This window comes from Neovison vison, chromosome 7 (assembly GCF_020171115.1).
Source record: "Neovison vison isolate M4711 chromosome 7, ASM_NN_V1, whole genome shotgun sequence".
Lineage (NCBI taxonomy): Eukaryota > Metazoa > Chordata > Mammalia > Carnivora > Mustelidae > Neogale > Neogale vison.
Window position 1 is genome coordinate 204,583,590 of NC_058097.1, and position 14,444 is coordinate 204,598,033.

Below are 14,444 nucleotides of genomic sequence, written 5' to 3' on the forward strand. Positions count from 1 at the left end.
CGGGAACGACACAAATGTGTGTCAGACCCTGAACTGAATACCATATCCGCCAGCCCCACCTGGTCTGAGAAAGGACACTAGGACACCTGCCACAGCCAGGAGGACATCACAGCAAGGGAAAGACACCGGCTGCGAGAGGAGGCAGCACAGCATTCTGCTTCTTTGAGGGCCCTGGCGTCCCCAGATTCACAGAGACGAGGAGACGGTGGGTGCTGGGGCTGGGGAAGGGACGGGGGTCGGTGTCTCAGGGGCACAGAGAGTGGACGGTGGGCGCCAGGGGCGGGGGAGGATGGGGGCCAGTGTCTCACAGGGACAGTCTCCGTCTGAGAAGATGGGAAGTTCTGGAGATGGATAGTGGGGACGGCCGCACAACAGTGTGAATGTGTTTAATGCCCCTAAAAATGGTTAAGATGGTAAATTTGACAAGTGTACATTTTACCATACTTTCTAAAGGAGAAAGAATCAGTGGACCAAGTAAGAAAAAAATTCGCTGTGACGCGGCTAGTCACACGGGCACGCGACTGCCGCCGAGGACGGAGAGAGAGCGGGGCGGCGCCGCGCACGCAGGCCGGCCGTGACCACGCGGGGCCCCACGCAGGAGCACGCAGGCCGGCCGTGACCACGCGGGGGCCCCACGCAGGAGCCAAGGGAAGGCCGCGTCCACCGCGCTCTTTCTCGCCAAGCTCAGAACGAGCGCCGCCGGCAGCCTGAAGTAAGCGAAGAGGAAAGCCAGAGGGAAGCCCAAGCCGGGTGGGCTCTGGGGGCATCTCTTCCTGGGCCTCCAGGCGGGCAGACGCCTGTGGCCGCATCTTTTCTGGAGCTCCTGCGTCCCTGAGTGTTGAGAAGGGCCGGCAGGGGGCGCCGGCGTGCAGGAGAAGGGACCTGTGGGGGCCGGCACTGACCGCCTCTCCGGGGAAAGGCTGGCAGGGAGCCGGGGCCCGCTTGCACTCCTGCCCTCCGCGGGTCTGAGGGAGAACCTTTCCCCGGGGCAGGAGAGCCCAGCGCATCCTCAGCCTCCCTCTGCTCCCTGCGCAGGGGGACCCGAAGCAGCACCGGAGAGCCAGCGGGAAGACTCCGGAGTCCTGCCGCACACACTCCGGGACCCCCAGCGCCGTGAGGACACTGTGTGGCGGCAGGCCGCCGGGGTGGGGCGGGCGCGGGGGGACCTCACCTCCGCGCAGCCGTTGGCTGCCTCCGCCGGGAGGCCGCTCTGCACAGCCCTCTGCAGCGGCTCAGCCGCCAGCTCCACCGCTCGCTGGGTGCGCTCCAGCATCTGCCTTCGGTCGGGGTCCGTGGTCTCCCGTAACTTGGCTGAAAAGGGCTGCAAGCACAGGACAGGGCAGGCCCATGGGATGCGGCTCAGCACAGCCCCACGCGCCCGGGGGGCTCCTCACTGGAGGTGAGAGAGAAGCCTGCGTCCCTAAGGGCGTGGGCCCAGCCGGACGGTCAGACAGACGGGGCAGACGGACCCTGAAGGCCCGCTCCTCACGCCTGCCCCGGGGCTGGTGGTCTGATGTCACAGGCTGTGCTCGGGTCACGGGGGCGTCACCTGGGGACTCTGTGAACGTCACGAAAGCCCCCGTGACCTGGCGGGCTAGCCCCTGGTCGGCCGAAGACGGCTAAGCTCGGATTTCACTCCCAGCGTTCCTTGTGGGCGTAAAGCGCGGCGGCACACCAGGAACGCCTGCCGCGGCTCCTCCAACAGTCGCTGCTGCCGGGAGCAGAACGAGGCACTCTGACCTCCCTCCGTTACCACGGTAACTCGCAACGCTGTCCTTCAAAGCGAGCCCACCGGGAGGACGCGTCTCTTCAATTTCTGCGAACTTCTAGCACCCCCCGTCTCGGCGGCTCGGCCCAGCGCCTGGGTCGCCCCGGGCAGCAGTGCGTAGCCGCGCCCTGGAAGAGCCCGTGGGCACATCTGTAGCGTCGCACGAGCGCACGTCCATCAGTGCCCCGGGACACCCTCGGACACTCCCCCAGAAGTGGGGCCCAGGCACCGACGGCGCGTCCCCGTCCGAGCGCCTTTCCGGAGCCGCTTCCTAGCAGCCAGGCGACCCCCTCAGTCAGAACCCGGGGCCCTGACGGAGCTGGTTTTACTTGCGTCCACTGTGGGAGGCCCAGCGGGGATGGCCAACGCCCTAGGGACAGCCAGGAGTCGGGGAGCAGACAGCGAGGGGCCTACCTTCAGGGCGGCGTGAACGTCCTGCAGGACCTGGGCTGCCTGCGGCTGCTTCTCCCGATACCGCTCAAACAGGTAGTTCTGCCGGGCCCTCTTGATGATCTGGAAGGAGAAGAGGGCCCCTGGGGTCGTGCCCCGTGTAGCAGGCGGGCTCCAAGCCCCGCGCCGCCGCTACTCCTGCAGCCATGCTGGTCTCGAGGAAACGGGCCGCCCCCTCCCGGCCTCCCCACACTGTGCTGCGCAGAGGAGCACGCGCGACCACAGCTCCTGCTGCCACGAAGCCCCACGGGCTGCCGTTTTATCAAGTGGGCCTGGACACGCGCGGTTCTCTCGGCCCCCACACGTCATCGGTATAAACTGTGACGCCGCGACACGGAGAGGACTCACACCCCGTGCATCCGGCTGAGGCCCCCGCATTTCATCCACAAACGTCGCTTCCTCCCCCGGCCCCGCGTGGGCGGACGTGCTGGTCAGAGCCCTACCTTGTCGTCCACATCTGTGATGTTCATGCAGTAGAGGACGTCGTACCCGAAGTAGTCACGCAGCACCCTCCGCAGGATGTCGAAGGAGATGTAGGACCTGGAGTGTGGGGACACACCTGTCCCACCGCCTGCCGCCCGCCACATTCCCCAGCCCACTGCGCGTGGCCACGAGGGCCAGGGGAAGGCCTCCACGGTCCTGCCACCAGTCAGCTGCTGCCCCGTGCAGGGGCTGGGAGTGCCATGGGGCCCGGCCTGCTCCACACCTGGGTTTCCGCCACAGCTGCCTGGTGGGGAACCAAGGCCTGCGGGTCAAAACATCGGCGTGCAGCCCAGGACGCTGGTCACGGCGCGACAGGGCAGCGAGCTCATGGCCCGTGCGTACTCTCCAACTATTCCATCGTCTACGTGAACTACTTACTGAATGGGGACGTTTATCTCAAGAGCAGGAGATCTCAGAAGGGCCGAGATGCTCTGGGACCCACGCCTCCAGACCCCCGGGGACCCCCGGCCCGTGCTGGGTGCCCGGCAGCGGCTCCTACCTGGCGTGCCCCATGTGAGACGCGTCGTAGACGGTGGGCCCGCAGCAGTACCACGTCACCCTCTTCCCGTGCTGAGGCACGAACACGTCCTGTGTTCAAAATGGAGAACGACGACCGTCAGCCGCAGCAGAGACGCCGTGCGGGTGCCCAGCCGGCGACGGAGGGCGCGGCTGGTCTACAGAAGCTCAACAGGAACAGTCCCGTTCCACGGACAGGAATCACAGACGCTCGGTGAAGTCGGCTGGAATCGCCGAGACCCCTGCGTCCCCGTCAGCCACCGTGGGAGATCCAACGGCTGAGATCCCAACCAGCCGCGCTGCTGCCACGGCCACGCTGAGCGGAACACACCAAGCAAACCCCATTCAACCAGGATCCGATCCTGCCGCCTTCTCAAAACGTGGTCTCCTCCCAAGCTCGCCAACCAGCACCCCCCACTGCGTCCCCCCGCTGTGTTCAGCCTGCCCGGAGACAACTGCCGCCACCACGGGGCCTCCCTGAAAGCCAGCGGGCACGTGGCCTGGCTCCGAGCGACGCGCGGCCGGGGCGCTCCAGGCCCGCGAGCCCCACAGACAGGCGGTCCCGTCAAGGCGTGCTGTCCCCGGGCGTGCCCGCTGTGGGAGCCGGCTCTGCCCCACCCAGGGCCCCACGTGGAAAGGGGAGCGAGCGCTGAGCCATCTCCACTCCCACCTGGACCGCTGGCCGCGGAGCTCGTCCACAGCCTCCCCTGCGCCCCGCCGCGCCCCCTTACCTTCCTCCGGGTGAGGCTGTTGTACAGGCGAAGCTTGCACGGAGGGGACCCGGCTGGAGGGCACCACTGAGGCTGGCCCCGCCGGCCTCTACCTGCCAAGGCGGAGAGAACACCAGTTACGCTGCACCCGGGCGCTGGGCTGTCCTCAGCACGTCGTGACACGGGGCTCGCCGGGGCTCCGTCAGCACCGCCCGTGCCCGACGCACCAGTGTCTGTAGTTTGCTCCACTCACAGTCTGTGCGGCAGCAACTGCAGCACGGCCCGGGGCACCTGGGAGAAGGGGTCACATCCTTTCCTCCCCGGCTCCCCAAACCCAGGCCCTCCCTCCGCCAACGGACGGACACCTTGGTGGACACAGCTCGTGGCCACGAGAGGGCATTGGCCCTGCAGTGCCAGACACAAGCGCGGCGTACAAGTGGGGGTGCCAGGTAGGGACACGGGCCACTGTCCGGAGCAGCACAGGGCCAGCCGGGCCACGACTAGCCACAGCCCCAGACACGTGGTAAGAACAGGCTCCAAGCCAGCCCAGCTCCATCAGACGGCGGTAAGCAGCGGCCAGCCCCCACAGGTCTGCTCCCGCCCCCCATAGCGTGCCGTCACTCCCTGACTCCGCTGGGACGAGACGCTTGTGGCTTCCAGCTCCACACGGGGGCTCAGCCAACTTGGAAACTGTGGGGTGGCTCTGCCCTCGCGGTCTTCCAGGAGAGACCCCGCCCCCTCGCTGGCACTGCCTCGGGGCTACCCCTGCTGCTCTCGGTGTCCCAGGCCCACGCTGGGTGGCGTGGTTGCGGCCCGCGCCCCGAGAGCCCAAGGGGGTGCACCCTGTGTCTGGAGCCCAGCTGCCCCCAGCCCTCGCTCACACTGCGCAGCATGGGCACACGGAGGCCGCCACAGTCCCCGTCCCGTCCCCAAACAGGGAGGGGTCAGCAACGCACTGAGCCACCCTCTTCCTCTCCACTCCCCGCCCCTGCCTCGGCCCCCCACGAAGGTTCTCTCTTGTGCCCGCTGGCCTGCCGCCGGCGACTCCACAGAGCCCGGCTCGCTGCTTCTGATGGGAGTCACGGGGAAGGCCGACCCGGGCGTGGCCACGTGCCCCAGGAGTCGCACCAGCCACGCAGACGCTGACTTCAGCGACCCACAGCAGAAGCGCAGGAGGAAGGCCATGGCCACGTGGGTGTGAACGCGAGCGTGTGCACAAGAGCAAGTGCATGTGCGTGGGGGAGCGCATGCACGGGGCCGGGGAGCAGGCAGATGAGGAGAGAGCCCCGCACCCGACAGGAGCTGGGTCCTGCGGTGACCGCCGGCAAACAGGGGCGGCAGGGCTGGGCAGCACCGTCGGTGATCAGCGGTGCGCACTCCCGAGCTTGGGTGGCGTCTCACGCGCCCCCTGCACCGCCGCAGATGCCCTGGGAGGAAGCTCCGCGGCTGGCACTCGGGGACGATCACCCAGCCCTCTGCCTCCTCTCCTGATCAGACCCCGTGCCCTAAACAGAGCCAGCGCTGCCCCCTGGGCTGGGCAGGGCCGCCGGCCGGAGGACAGGAGCTTGGGGACCGGCAGCGCCTGGCCCGCCAGGCGGGAAGGCTGACCCGAGACACCACGGGAACGTGGCAGGACAAAGCCAGGGCACAGCCCAGGCGGCCAGGCCATGTCCCACAGGGCCACAACTGGGCTTGAGGGCGTGGGGCACACAAGGACCCCGGACTCAGTGAGGAAACGGTCCTCGAGTGGTCCCTTGCGCCATCCCTGCTGGGAGTTGGAGCCCGGCTCACTCGGGACCACGGCCTCCTGCGACACTCCCCCCCCCCGTCCGGGCTCCCGCTAGTCTCTCCACGACCCCTGCACCTCCGCCGTGGCAGCCGTCACCCGTGCACAGATTCTGTTTCGGTTTCTGCTCCAACCACTGAGCACAGACCACACACCCGTTCATCCAACACACACCCAGCCCCCTCCAGGCCCTGTCCTGGGCGCACGGTGGACACAAGCCCGACTCGACAGAACTGCACACGCCGCTGAGGGGCGCTGTGCCCATCTCAGCACCCAGGGAGGAGAAGCGCTCCCCCGGGACATGGGGTGGGGGCCACGGGGCAGAGGGCGGAGCTGCACCGCGAGGCTCCTCCAGCCACAGGCCCTGAGCTTCCCGCCAGGGGGCCGGGAGCCGGGGCAGACGGGAGAGCCCCCGCGGGCGGCGGCAGCATTCCAGACAGAGACACAGCGGGCCAGGCCCTGGCGGGGCATGGGGGGAGGCTGAGGGGATGGGAGGAGGTCGAAGGGCCACCCACACCCGACTTTTTGCACCTGCAGGTGCCTCGGGCTTTGAGGCCCACAGCCCCAGGGAGGGACACAGAGGGACAGACCAGGCACCAGCCACCGGAGCAGGGACAAGCTGTCACAGGCCTTGGTGGGATGGGCTTGGAGGGAGTGGGGACAGGGTGCCGGCAAGTGGGGGACTGGGAGAGGTGGCGCTCGTGCCCAGGACAGGACATCAGAGCCCTGAGACAGAGCAGTACTCAATTCTGGCAGCAAAGGGGGGCGGCAGGTGTTCAGCCCCTGCTCTCCCGGGGATGCGAGAGATGGTCCGGGGGCCAGCCTGGTCGGCCCGGGCACACGAGGGGACTTGGAGGCAGACGGAGTCAGCAAACGCTGTGCGGGCCACCCAGGGTGTGTCTCTCCCCCACCTCCAAGTGAGCCAGGACGTGTTGACACGCAGTGGGGCACTCCACCTCGAGTGCCCTGCCTCTGCACGGCTGAAGGGCTTCTGCTCGTTCTCCCGACAAAGTCCTGGACGGACCACGAGCCGGGCCGCTGCCAAGACTGGGAGCCCCGGAAGCCCCGACCTCCGCCCCTGCAGGCTGTGTCTCGGGAGCTGGGACCCACGGGGATGTGGCACCCGACACCATGGATATCACTGGGGTCACCGGGCTAGATGCCCGCGGAGAAGACCATGTACGCAGAGAGTTTCCACCCCGTGCTGGGGAAGGATTATCCAGAAAACCAAACCACACCCCACGTGGGAGAAACGATGTCCCGGCCTTGGCCTGCTAGGGCAGAGGGCCCAGCCCAGCCCAGCGGTGCAGGTGCTGGGCAATACGGAAGGAGCCTGGGAAAGCCCCCAGGAGGCTGCCCCGCTCGGCAAGGACCGGCAGAGACAGCGCACGGCCCACGCCTCGCATGAAGCCACCTGAGAGCCCAAGCGGAGCTGCTCGAGGGCAACAGGCGCCTGCGGGACGCAGCGCCAGGGTTCACGGCAGGAGAGAAACCGTACGGGGCCTCAGACCTTCCAGAAGGACTCCTGAAATCATCGGCGTCACGGCGCCGCCAACAGGCCAGCACCCCAGACCTGAGCTCGAGCTCAAAGCCGAGAAATGACCTTGTTTGGATTTTCAAGGACTTCAACGACCGCTAACAGTGCTTTAGGCCTAAACGGTCTGACGCCCGGCGGGAACACGCCCCGGAGCGCGGAGAGAACGAAGGAGAAGCAGCGGGTCCCACCGCAGCCAGGCCAGCAGTCAGCGGAGAACGCCAGCCCGCAGCCTGTGCCCAGGCCCCCGCCAGACCCCCTCCCCGCCGGGGGCGGCACGCTCTTGCTGTGGCTCCTGCTGTGGCTCTCCCTGGGCTCTGCTACAGCGGCCACGGGCAGTTCGGATCCACGAGGGCTGACACCTCGGCAGAGTCCGTCCTGACCCGCACTCGGGGTGCGCTGGTCGGCGGCCGGGGCACCTGCATGCGTGTGGCCACAGGAGCAGCCCCGCGGGCTCCACCGGACTGCCAGGGCCCCCAGCCCGCACCGCACTCGTCTCGGCCCTGACCTTGGAGGTGGCCGCCGACGGGAGGCGCTACCAGCTGCGGAACCCCCTCTGCTACTCACTTGCTTGGTGCCCACAGGGCTCGCCTCTGCCGCAGGGGCCACCCAGGACGGCTTCTATGTGCCTGAACCAGCGGGCCACGTGGAAGAGACGCGGGTCAGCGGGGGGGGCCGAGAGCTGCCTGAACAGGTCCACGTCTGCCTGGGACAGTGAGTACCCCTGGACATAGCTACGCGTGCTGAGGTGCTCGTTCAGGGCCCGCACCCTGGCTGCCTCGTCACTAATGCTCAGGATGCACCTGTAGGCAGGAGCTGGAAAGACAGAGGCACACAGCGTGAGTCAGGGCCGGGGGGCCCCGGGCCGAGCGCGGACACGCACAGGGCTGCCCCGGGTGTGGAACCTCGGAAGCAGAACGGTGGCCGCGGGGGCTGGGGAGGGCCGCAGGGAGTGCCGAGTGGGGTTTCGAGCCGCGGAGACGGGTCGGCTGGGGAACGTGTCTGCGGTGGTGGCTGCACGGCGCGGGAGGCGTGAGGGCCACCACACGGTGCACTCTCCGTAGCACTGCGACAGTGAACGTGACCTTACATGCATCCCACCTCAACTGAGGGACAGCCAGGTTTCCCATCGGCTGAGTCCAAAGCTGCTTTGAACCCCAAAGGCCCTGCCCAGCCAGAGCCCTGCTGCCCGGGGGGTACGCCTACAGGGGACACCACTCTCGTTCACTCTAGACCTGCAAGAACAAGCCACCTTCCATGTCCACCGTTGGGATTGTCCGAGGAAGCAGACAGACCTTGAGGCACTCCCCCACGCCCCCCACCCCCAGCAGGTGGCTCTGAGGATCCAGCCCGAGGGCTCCTGGGGAGCGGCCCCCATGCCACGGGCCCCACATCCCTGTGGCTCAGATTCTGCCGGAGACCAGGAGGAACGTTCCAGTGGGTCTGTGCCTCCCTCTCTCCTGTAGAGGGGCCTGCCCTTGTAAGCCCACCTCACAGCTCCAGCGGGGCATCGGGCTAGAGGCGAAATCCGGGGAGAAGGGAGGCCATGCCTGGCCGAGAGCTCCGGGAAAGCCTAACCCTACGTAAGCATCCGGCTTCCGGAGCACTTTCTGCTCAGCGCCTTCCTCCCAGGGAACTTGTACTTCTCCGGGCAACGCGCCTCTGACAGCTCAGCGGCCTGCCAGGGCGCTGCCGGCACGCTCTCGTGATGAAGAAAACGGCGTCCAGTGAGCCCGACGAGAGGACCGGGCAGAGGTGCGGGCAGAGCCGGGGCTGGGGGCCAGTCTCCTGCAGCCCGTCATCCTCCCCACGCTGGCCCTCCGCATCCCGCCAGCCCCGGGAGGGAGGGAGGGCAGCAGAGCGAGGACAGCACCGCCCTGGTTCAGGCCGCCCCTCCCCCCCAGAGCAAGCAGACAGGGACACACTCCTCTCGCTCGGAACGAGTTCCGCTGACCAGAGCAGACCCCCAGGGCCACGCTGTACGTCGAATGGCCATCCCCGAGGAGCGCGATTAGGGCTGACTGATAGCTCCCTCTTTTTTTCCCACGTGTCCTCCGAAGAGCGTGCACCATTTTTAAAATGAGAACAACAGGTCAAATGACCTACCTACCGTGCTGGCTTTGGAGCCCCGGTGAGGGACTCAGGGGACACCTGTGCTGCAGGGCGGTGGCTGGGTGAGGCACCATGCCAGGGCAGTGCCGGGGGACTCGGTACTGCAGGGCTCGGCGCTGGGGGGCTCGTGCTGGGGCTCAGTGCTGGGGTCGGCACTGCGGGGTTTCAGTGCTGGGGGCCTCAGTGCTGGGGCCGGGGGCTGGAGCTCCTCCCCGCCTCCATAAAACAGGCTCAGAACCACACACGCCTCGTAAAAGCTGCTGCGTCTCGGTAAAATTACCCTTGCAAACCTTTAAAGTACCGCCTGGTGCACAGCCAGCCCCGTCAGTCTGCCACTGACGAGTACACTTGTCCCTCTGTCATTATCAGAACGGCCCTGAGCGAGTTCACCCGGAGACTACACGCACACTAAAAATGCAGCGTCGGCCACAGCCGTCCCAAGGAGAGGGCCCTCTCGGGGCGTGCAGGCGCGGGGCCCTGGGAGGGCGGCCAGAGGACAGGCTCCCAGGCTGCGCGGAGCGGACAGTCGCCGCACTAACTGTGGGGGCTGCGCTCGAGCGTGTCTTGAGGAAACTGACAGGAACCAGGTCGGCTCTGACGTGGTTACGGGTTCCGGCCAGACCGCGATCTGGTGAGCCCCGAAGCGAGACCAGATGGGCCGGAGGGCGAGCAGGATCCGCAGCGGCGGTGGTGGAGGCCCTCGCTGTGCGCCCTGCAGACGCCTGCCCTGCGTCGGGGTCGGGGGGGATGTCGGCCCGCCTGGGCCACCCGCGCACCCACACACGAGGGAGCGGCCCCTCTGACCCCAGGAACGCCGTTCTGTGCATGGCCAGCTTAGACCCATCTGTTCCCCAGTTTCTCCAAGTTAACCGCTGAAGCCGTCATAAAACACCTCCCGAGCTCACGCAGACCGAACACCAGGCGCTCCCTCCACACCGGTGGCAACCACAACCACGCGAAATGCACCGCGGCCTGGACGGGACTCGGAGCATCCCCTCTCCCTCTCCTCCGTCCCTTGTCTTCCAAGCCTCCGAGCCTTCCAACCTGCCTCTTCTTCCTCCTCTGCTCCACGCCCAGTGCTCGGGCCAGACCCACTGAAGCCCTTCAGAATCAGCACCAGGGAGGTGAGGGGGGCCCGCAGTGGGTTCCCACAGCAGCTCCCCGGGGGCCCCGGTGCTGGCCACAGCCTGCAGACCTCCGTGTGCCAGCAGCTCCCTTGCTCAAGGCCAGACCCTTCGCAGCAGCAGGCCTGCCTTCCGCAGGAGCCCCCAGGCCAGGGCTGTCTGTGTTTCAAAGAGCAGCCTGGGCTCCGGGGTCAGCACCCCTCCCGCCTCCCCGGCGTAAGGACCACTCCGGGCTGCATCCTGCAGTCGCTCTGCACACCCAGCCCTACAAACCACTTCCCTTCCACAAACACTCCTCTGGCTCCCAGGCCCGCGTCCTCCATCTCCGGGCTCGGGGCCTGGCCAGCAGACCACTGCCCCCTGCTGCTGCTTGCAGACCTGGCCCAGTGCAGCCACCCTCGTGGCCGGATCTCTGGCACCCGGCACGGCCTGGCACAGCAGGTGCTCCACGAGTCCCTCGCGAGCAAATGGGCAACACCCGAGTACATCCTGGGAGCCGCGCGGGGACGCTCTCCTCCTGGACGGGAAGCCATAATGCTCTCACCTGGCGGTTTCACCTTCCCGTGCCTTTCGGAGCTTTCATCAGAATCACGGGCCGCTGCCCAGGTAGCTGCCACCACGACACCGAGACGGCTTCATCTCTACCCCGAGGGCTCCCTCTCTTACGACTCTTAAATAAAGGTAAACACTCGGAGACATGGAAACACGAGTTCACAGCCGAGCAAATATTTGTCGTCTCTGCATACGCACACTCCATCTCCCTTCGGGAGACACAGCAAAGCACGTGGGCTTGGTCTCGCGCGCCCTGGCACACACTCCGGCCCGGGGGCTCTCGTTGTGACTCTGATGGAATCAGTCCGATTCTCATCCAAGCCGGCGCAGGACGGCGGCTGAGGTCTCCGCCGAGGTCAAACCGCCAGGGCCGGAAGCCTGGCTTGGCCTCCGCCGAGCTGCGTGGCCCCGGACCGATCAGGCAACTTCTCAGAACGTCAGGACCGTCGGCCGGACAGCCAGGTAAGGGCAGTACCGGCCACAGGGGCTGCTCTCAGGATGAAAGGCCACAACAGAGGAGCTTAGACCAGTGCCCGGAAGAGACGCCGCTCACAGAAACGCCAGCTACACGACATTACAAAGGCCCTTCGGATCACACGGCGTGAAGAATGAGACCGCAAATTTGACAGAGTCCCCCAGACTGCCGGCAGCCTGCAGGGCAAGGCCTCTGAGCGGAGCTCCGTCCGCCCAGGCGCCCTCAGAGAGGACCCGGTCTTTCCAACGTGCCTGGAATGGGGCGGCCCCTCCGAGGCGCCAAGGAGAAGCTGCAAACCCGGTGTCGTCACAGTGAACCAAAGACGTTCTGAGTCCACGTGAGGTAGCGCTGAAACGGGAAGACGAAACGGGGCCTCCTTGTGAGGCCTGGGGAAGGTGCCTGGGTGGCTCGGTCGGCTGGGCTGAGCCGTCTGCTTTGGCTCAGGTCATGATCCTGAAGTTCTGGGATCGAGCCCATGTCTGGCTCCTGGCTGAGCAGGGAGTCTGCTTTTCTGCCCCTCGCCTGGCTCGTGCACTCTCTCTCTCCTGCTCACTCTCTCTCAAATAGATAAATAAAATCTTAAAAAAAAATAAAATAAAATAACCTGGTGGCTCAGTGGGTTAAAGCCTCTGCCATCAGCTCAGGTCATGATCTCAGGGTCCTGGGATGGAGTCCCGCATCGGGCTCTCTGCTCAGTGGGGAGCCTGCTTCCCCCTCCCGCTCTGCCTGCCTCTCCGCCTACTTGTGATCTCTGTCAAATAAATAAATAAAATCTTTAAATTAAAAAAAAAAACCAAAAACAAAAACCCAACCTGGGAAGATGGTCACTTTCAATGAATCCAACCATTGGAATAAAAAACTTTCAAAAACTGGAAACCGAGGCTAACTACGAGTCTAGTACCCCCACACACATCCTTTCCTATTTGATTTTATTTCTTGTTTCCTCAGGGTATGAACACAGATTCTCCACCCTAGAGGAAGCCCAGGGACAGGTGAGGGGAGGGGCAGCAGTGAAGGGAGAGCAGGCGGGCTGTGCTCTGGGCCCCTCTAGGACTAGAAAAGTCCATCACCTGTCCGGACATCCTGGGGGCTTCATTCTAATCTGTAGATCAATCTCCAAAACAGGCCAATACTTACCAAGGCTCCAAAAACCTGACTTTCTAAAGCAATTAAAAGAAAATACCAACATGTCATTTATGTTCACAAATGAAGCAAAACCACACTTTCATTAAAACACGAAAAAGAACAGAGAAACAAGCTCCAGGTTTCAACCCAGACACAGAGCCCGGCCTGTGCCAGGTGCTGCTGCTCGAAACCCTTTCAGAGGGATGCCCCCTTAAGGGTCCATGTCATCTGAGGTGGGCCGCTGGCCCCTGTGTGCTTTCGAGAAAGGGGCTGTGCCCGGAGCCCAGGCCAGCCACAGCGGCTCCGGAGTCAGGGCTGTGAACAGGCAGCTCTTCCCCTGACGTCTGGGGGCTGCCAGGCTCTAGGGCAGGTGGGGACGGTGCTGGAATCCTGGCACACCCGTCGGGTGAGGTCCAGCGAGCCCATCACGCGGGTGCCTCCCACACCACGGGGTTACCCAGGGAGTCAGAGCTCCCCACTTGGCAGCCCAAAGCACTAAGGAGCAAAAGGGACACACAGGCCTCAAGAGCGGGCGGGCGGGCGGGCACACTCGCGTGTTACTGTCCCCAGCCAAGAGTAGAAAAACTCTAGCGCAATGTTTCCGGCGGAAGGTCTGCTTCATACCTAGGGATCCCGGTGACCATCTCTGGTGTTGCCGGCAGCTCCCGCCCTGCTTGCTGGACGGTGGGAAAAGACCCAGCGCCAACCCGGCCTGCCGACCGCGGGACCAGGCGCTGGTGACATCAGAGCCCCTGGTGGGCAGAGCTGCTCCCTGAACCCGCAGGCGGCAGGCAGTCAAGTGGGGTAATAACGCTCTGACCACGCAGAGGCCATGGCCAGGGTCTGTGGAGCCCCAGATGAAAGCCTCGTAAAACCCGAGGCCTTTCATGTGTGTCTGCAAACCCCGGCGTCTTCCGCCCACCCCGGCTTGCTGCCAGGCGGACTGACAACCCCGGCCCTGCGGGTCCCCGGAGCACAGCTGGGGCAGGAGGGGGCGCGTCCCGCCCAGGCACCAGCTAAGGGAAACGGGTGGGGGCGGGCCGCCAGGGGACCCCGGCACAGCCCCAAGAAGATGGGGAGGGGGTGGCCTCGGCACAGCCCGGAGCCAAGTGGGGTCCCGGCGAAGCGCGGACAGCGCAGGTCCAGGCCGGGGGTCGCGGGGTGGCTCAGCGCCCGCCAGGCCGCCCCGGAGACCCGCCGACCCACAAGCCCGGGGTGGTCCCCTGCCCGCCGCGGGGACCCGCCACCCCCAGACCCGGGGTCACTGCAAGCTGACCCCGGGGACCCGCCGGCCCCCCAGGACCTCGGTCACTGCCCGCCCGGCCGAGACCCGCCGACCCCTGGGCCGGGGGTCATCCTTCGCCCGCCCCGGGCACACGCCGAATCCCCGGGCCCGGGGCTGTCCCGCCTGGCCCGCCGCGCGCACTCACCCTGCTCCCCTGAGGAACCTGACATCTTAGAAATCCCAAAACAGCAGCCGCGGCACCAGCTTCCCAGAATCTGATGCAACCACCGCCCCGGAAGTCCCGCCCCGCGCCCGGCCCGACTTCCGGGGCCCGCCCGGTCGCCAGGCAACCACCTCGGACTGTAGACGCCGCCGCCTCGAGGAATGCTGGGAGTTGTAGTCGTCGCTGCCCCGCGCGCGGCCTCCTGGAGCGTCCCTGGGGCACCCATTCCGGGTCCTGACCTGAGACGCCGGAGCAGCGCGGGCGCGGGCCTCGGTGCGGGCGTGGGTGTGGGTGTGTGGGGGGATGTTGCACTTCTGCCTCGCTAGACAGGCATTAAGAACACCGCTCATGGGGCGCCTGC

The 14,444-nt window shown here is 66.1% G+C and overlaps 1 protein-coding gene across 3 annotated transcripts in view; it reads right to left on the bottom strand.

The window, feature by feature from the left end:
- CARS1 (cysteinyl-tRNA synthetase 1) overlaps positions 1-14,139 on the bottom strand; it is a 39,783-nt gene extending 25,644 nt beyond the window's left edge. The window contains exons 1-8 of one of the 3 annotated variants that reach the window (XM_044259978.1): positions 14,066-14,139; positions 13,260-13,478; positions 7,815-8,063; positions 3,949-4,040; positions 3,201-3,289; positions 2,662-2,758; positions 2,183-2,281; positions 1,172-1,321 (exon numbers count right to left, since the gene is read on the bottom strand). In XM_044259978.1, coding sequence (XP_044115913.1) covers positions 1,172-1,321; positions 2,183-2,281; positions 2,662-2,758; positions 3,201-3,289; positions 3,949-4,040; positions 7,815-8,063; positions 13,260-13,478; positions 14,066-14,090 — 1,020 coding nt within the window. In that variant the 5' untranslated portion in view covers positions 14,091-14,139. The remainder of the gene's footprint in view (positions 1-1,171; positions 1,322-2,182; positions 2,282-2,661; positions 2,759-3,200; positions 3,290-3,948; positions 4,041-7,814; positions 8,064-13,259; positions 13,479-14,065) is intronic. The other 2 variants (XM_044259979.1, XM_044259980.1) reach the window with 2 other exon arrangements.
- Between the last annotated feature and the right edge of the window lie 305 nt (positions 14,140-14,444).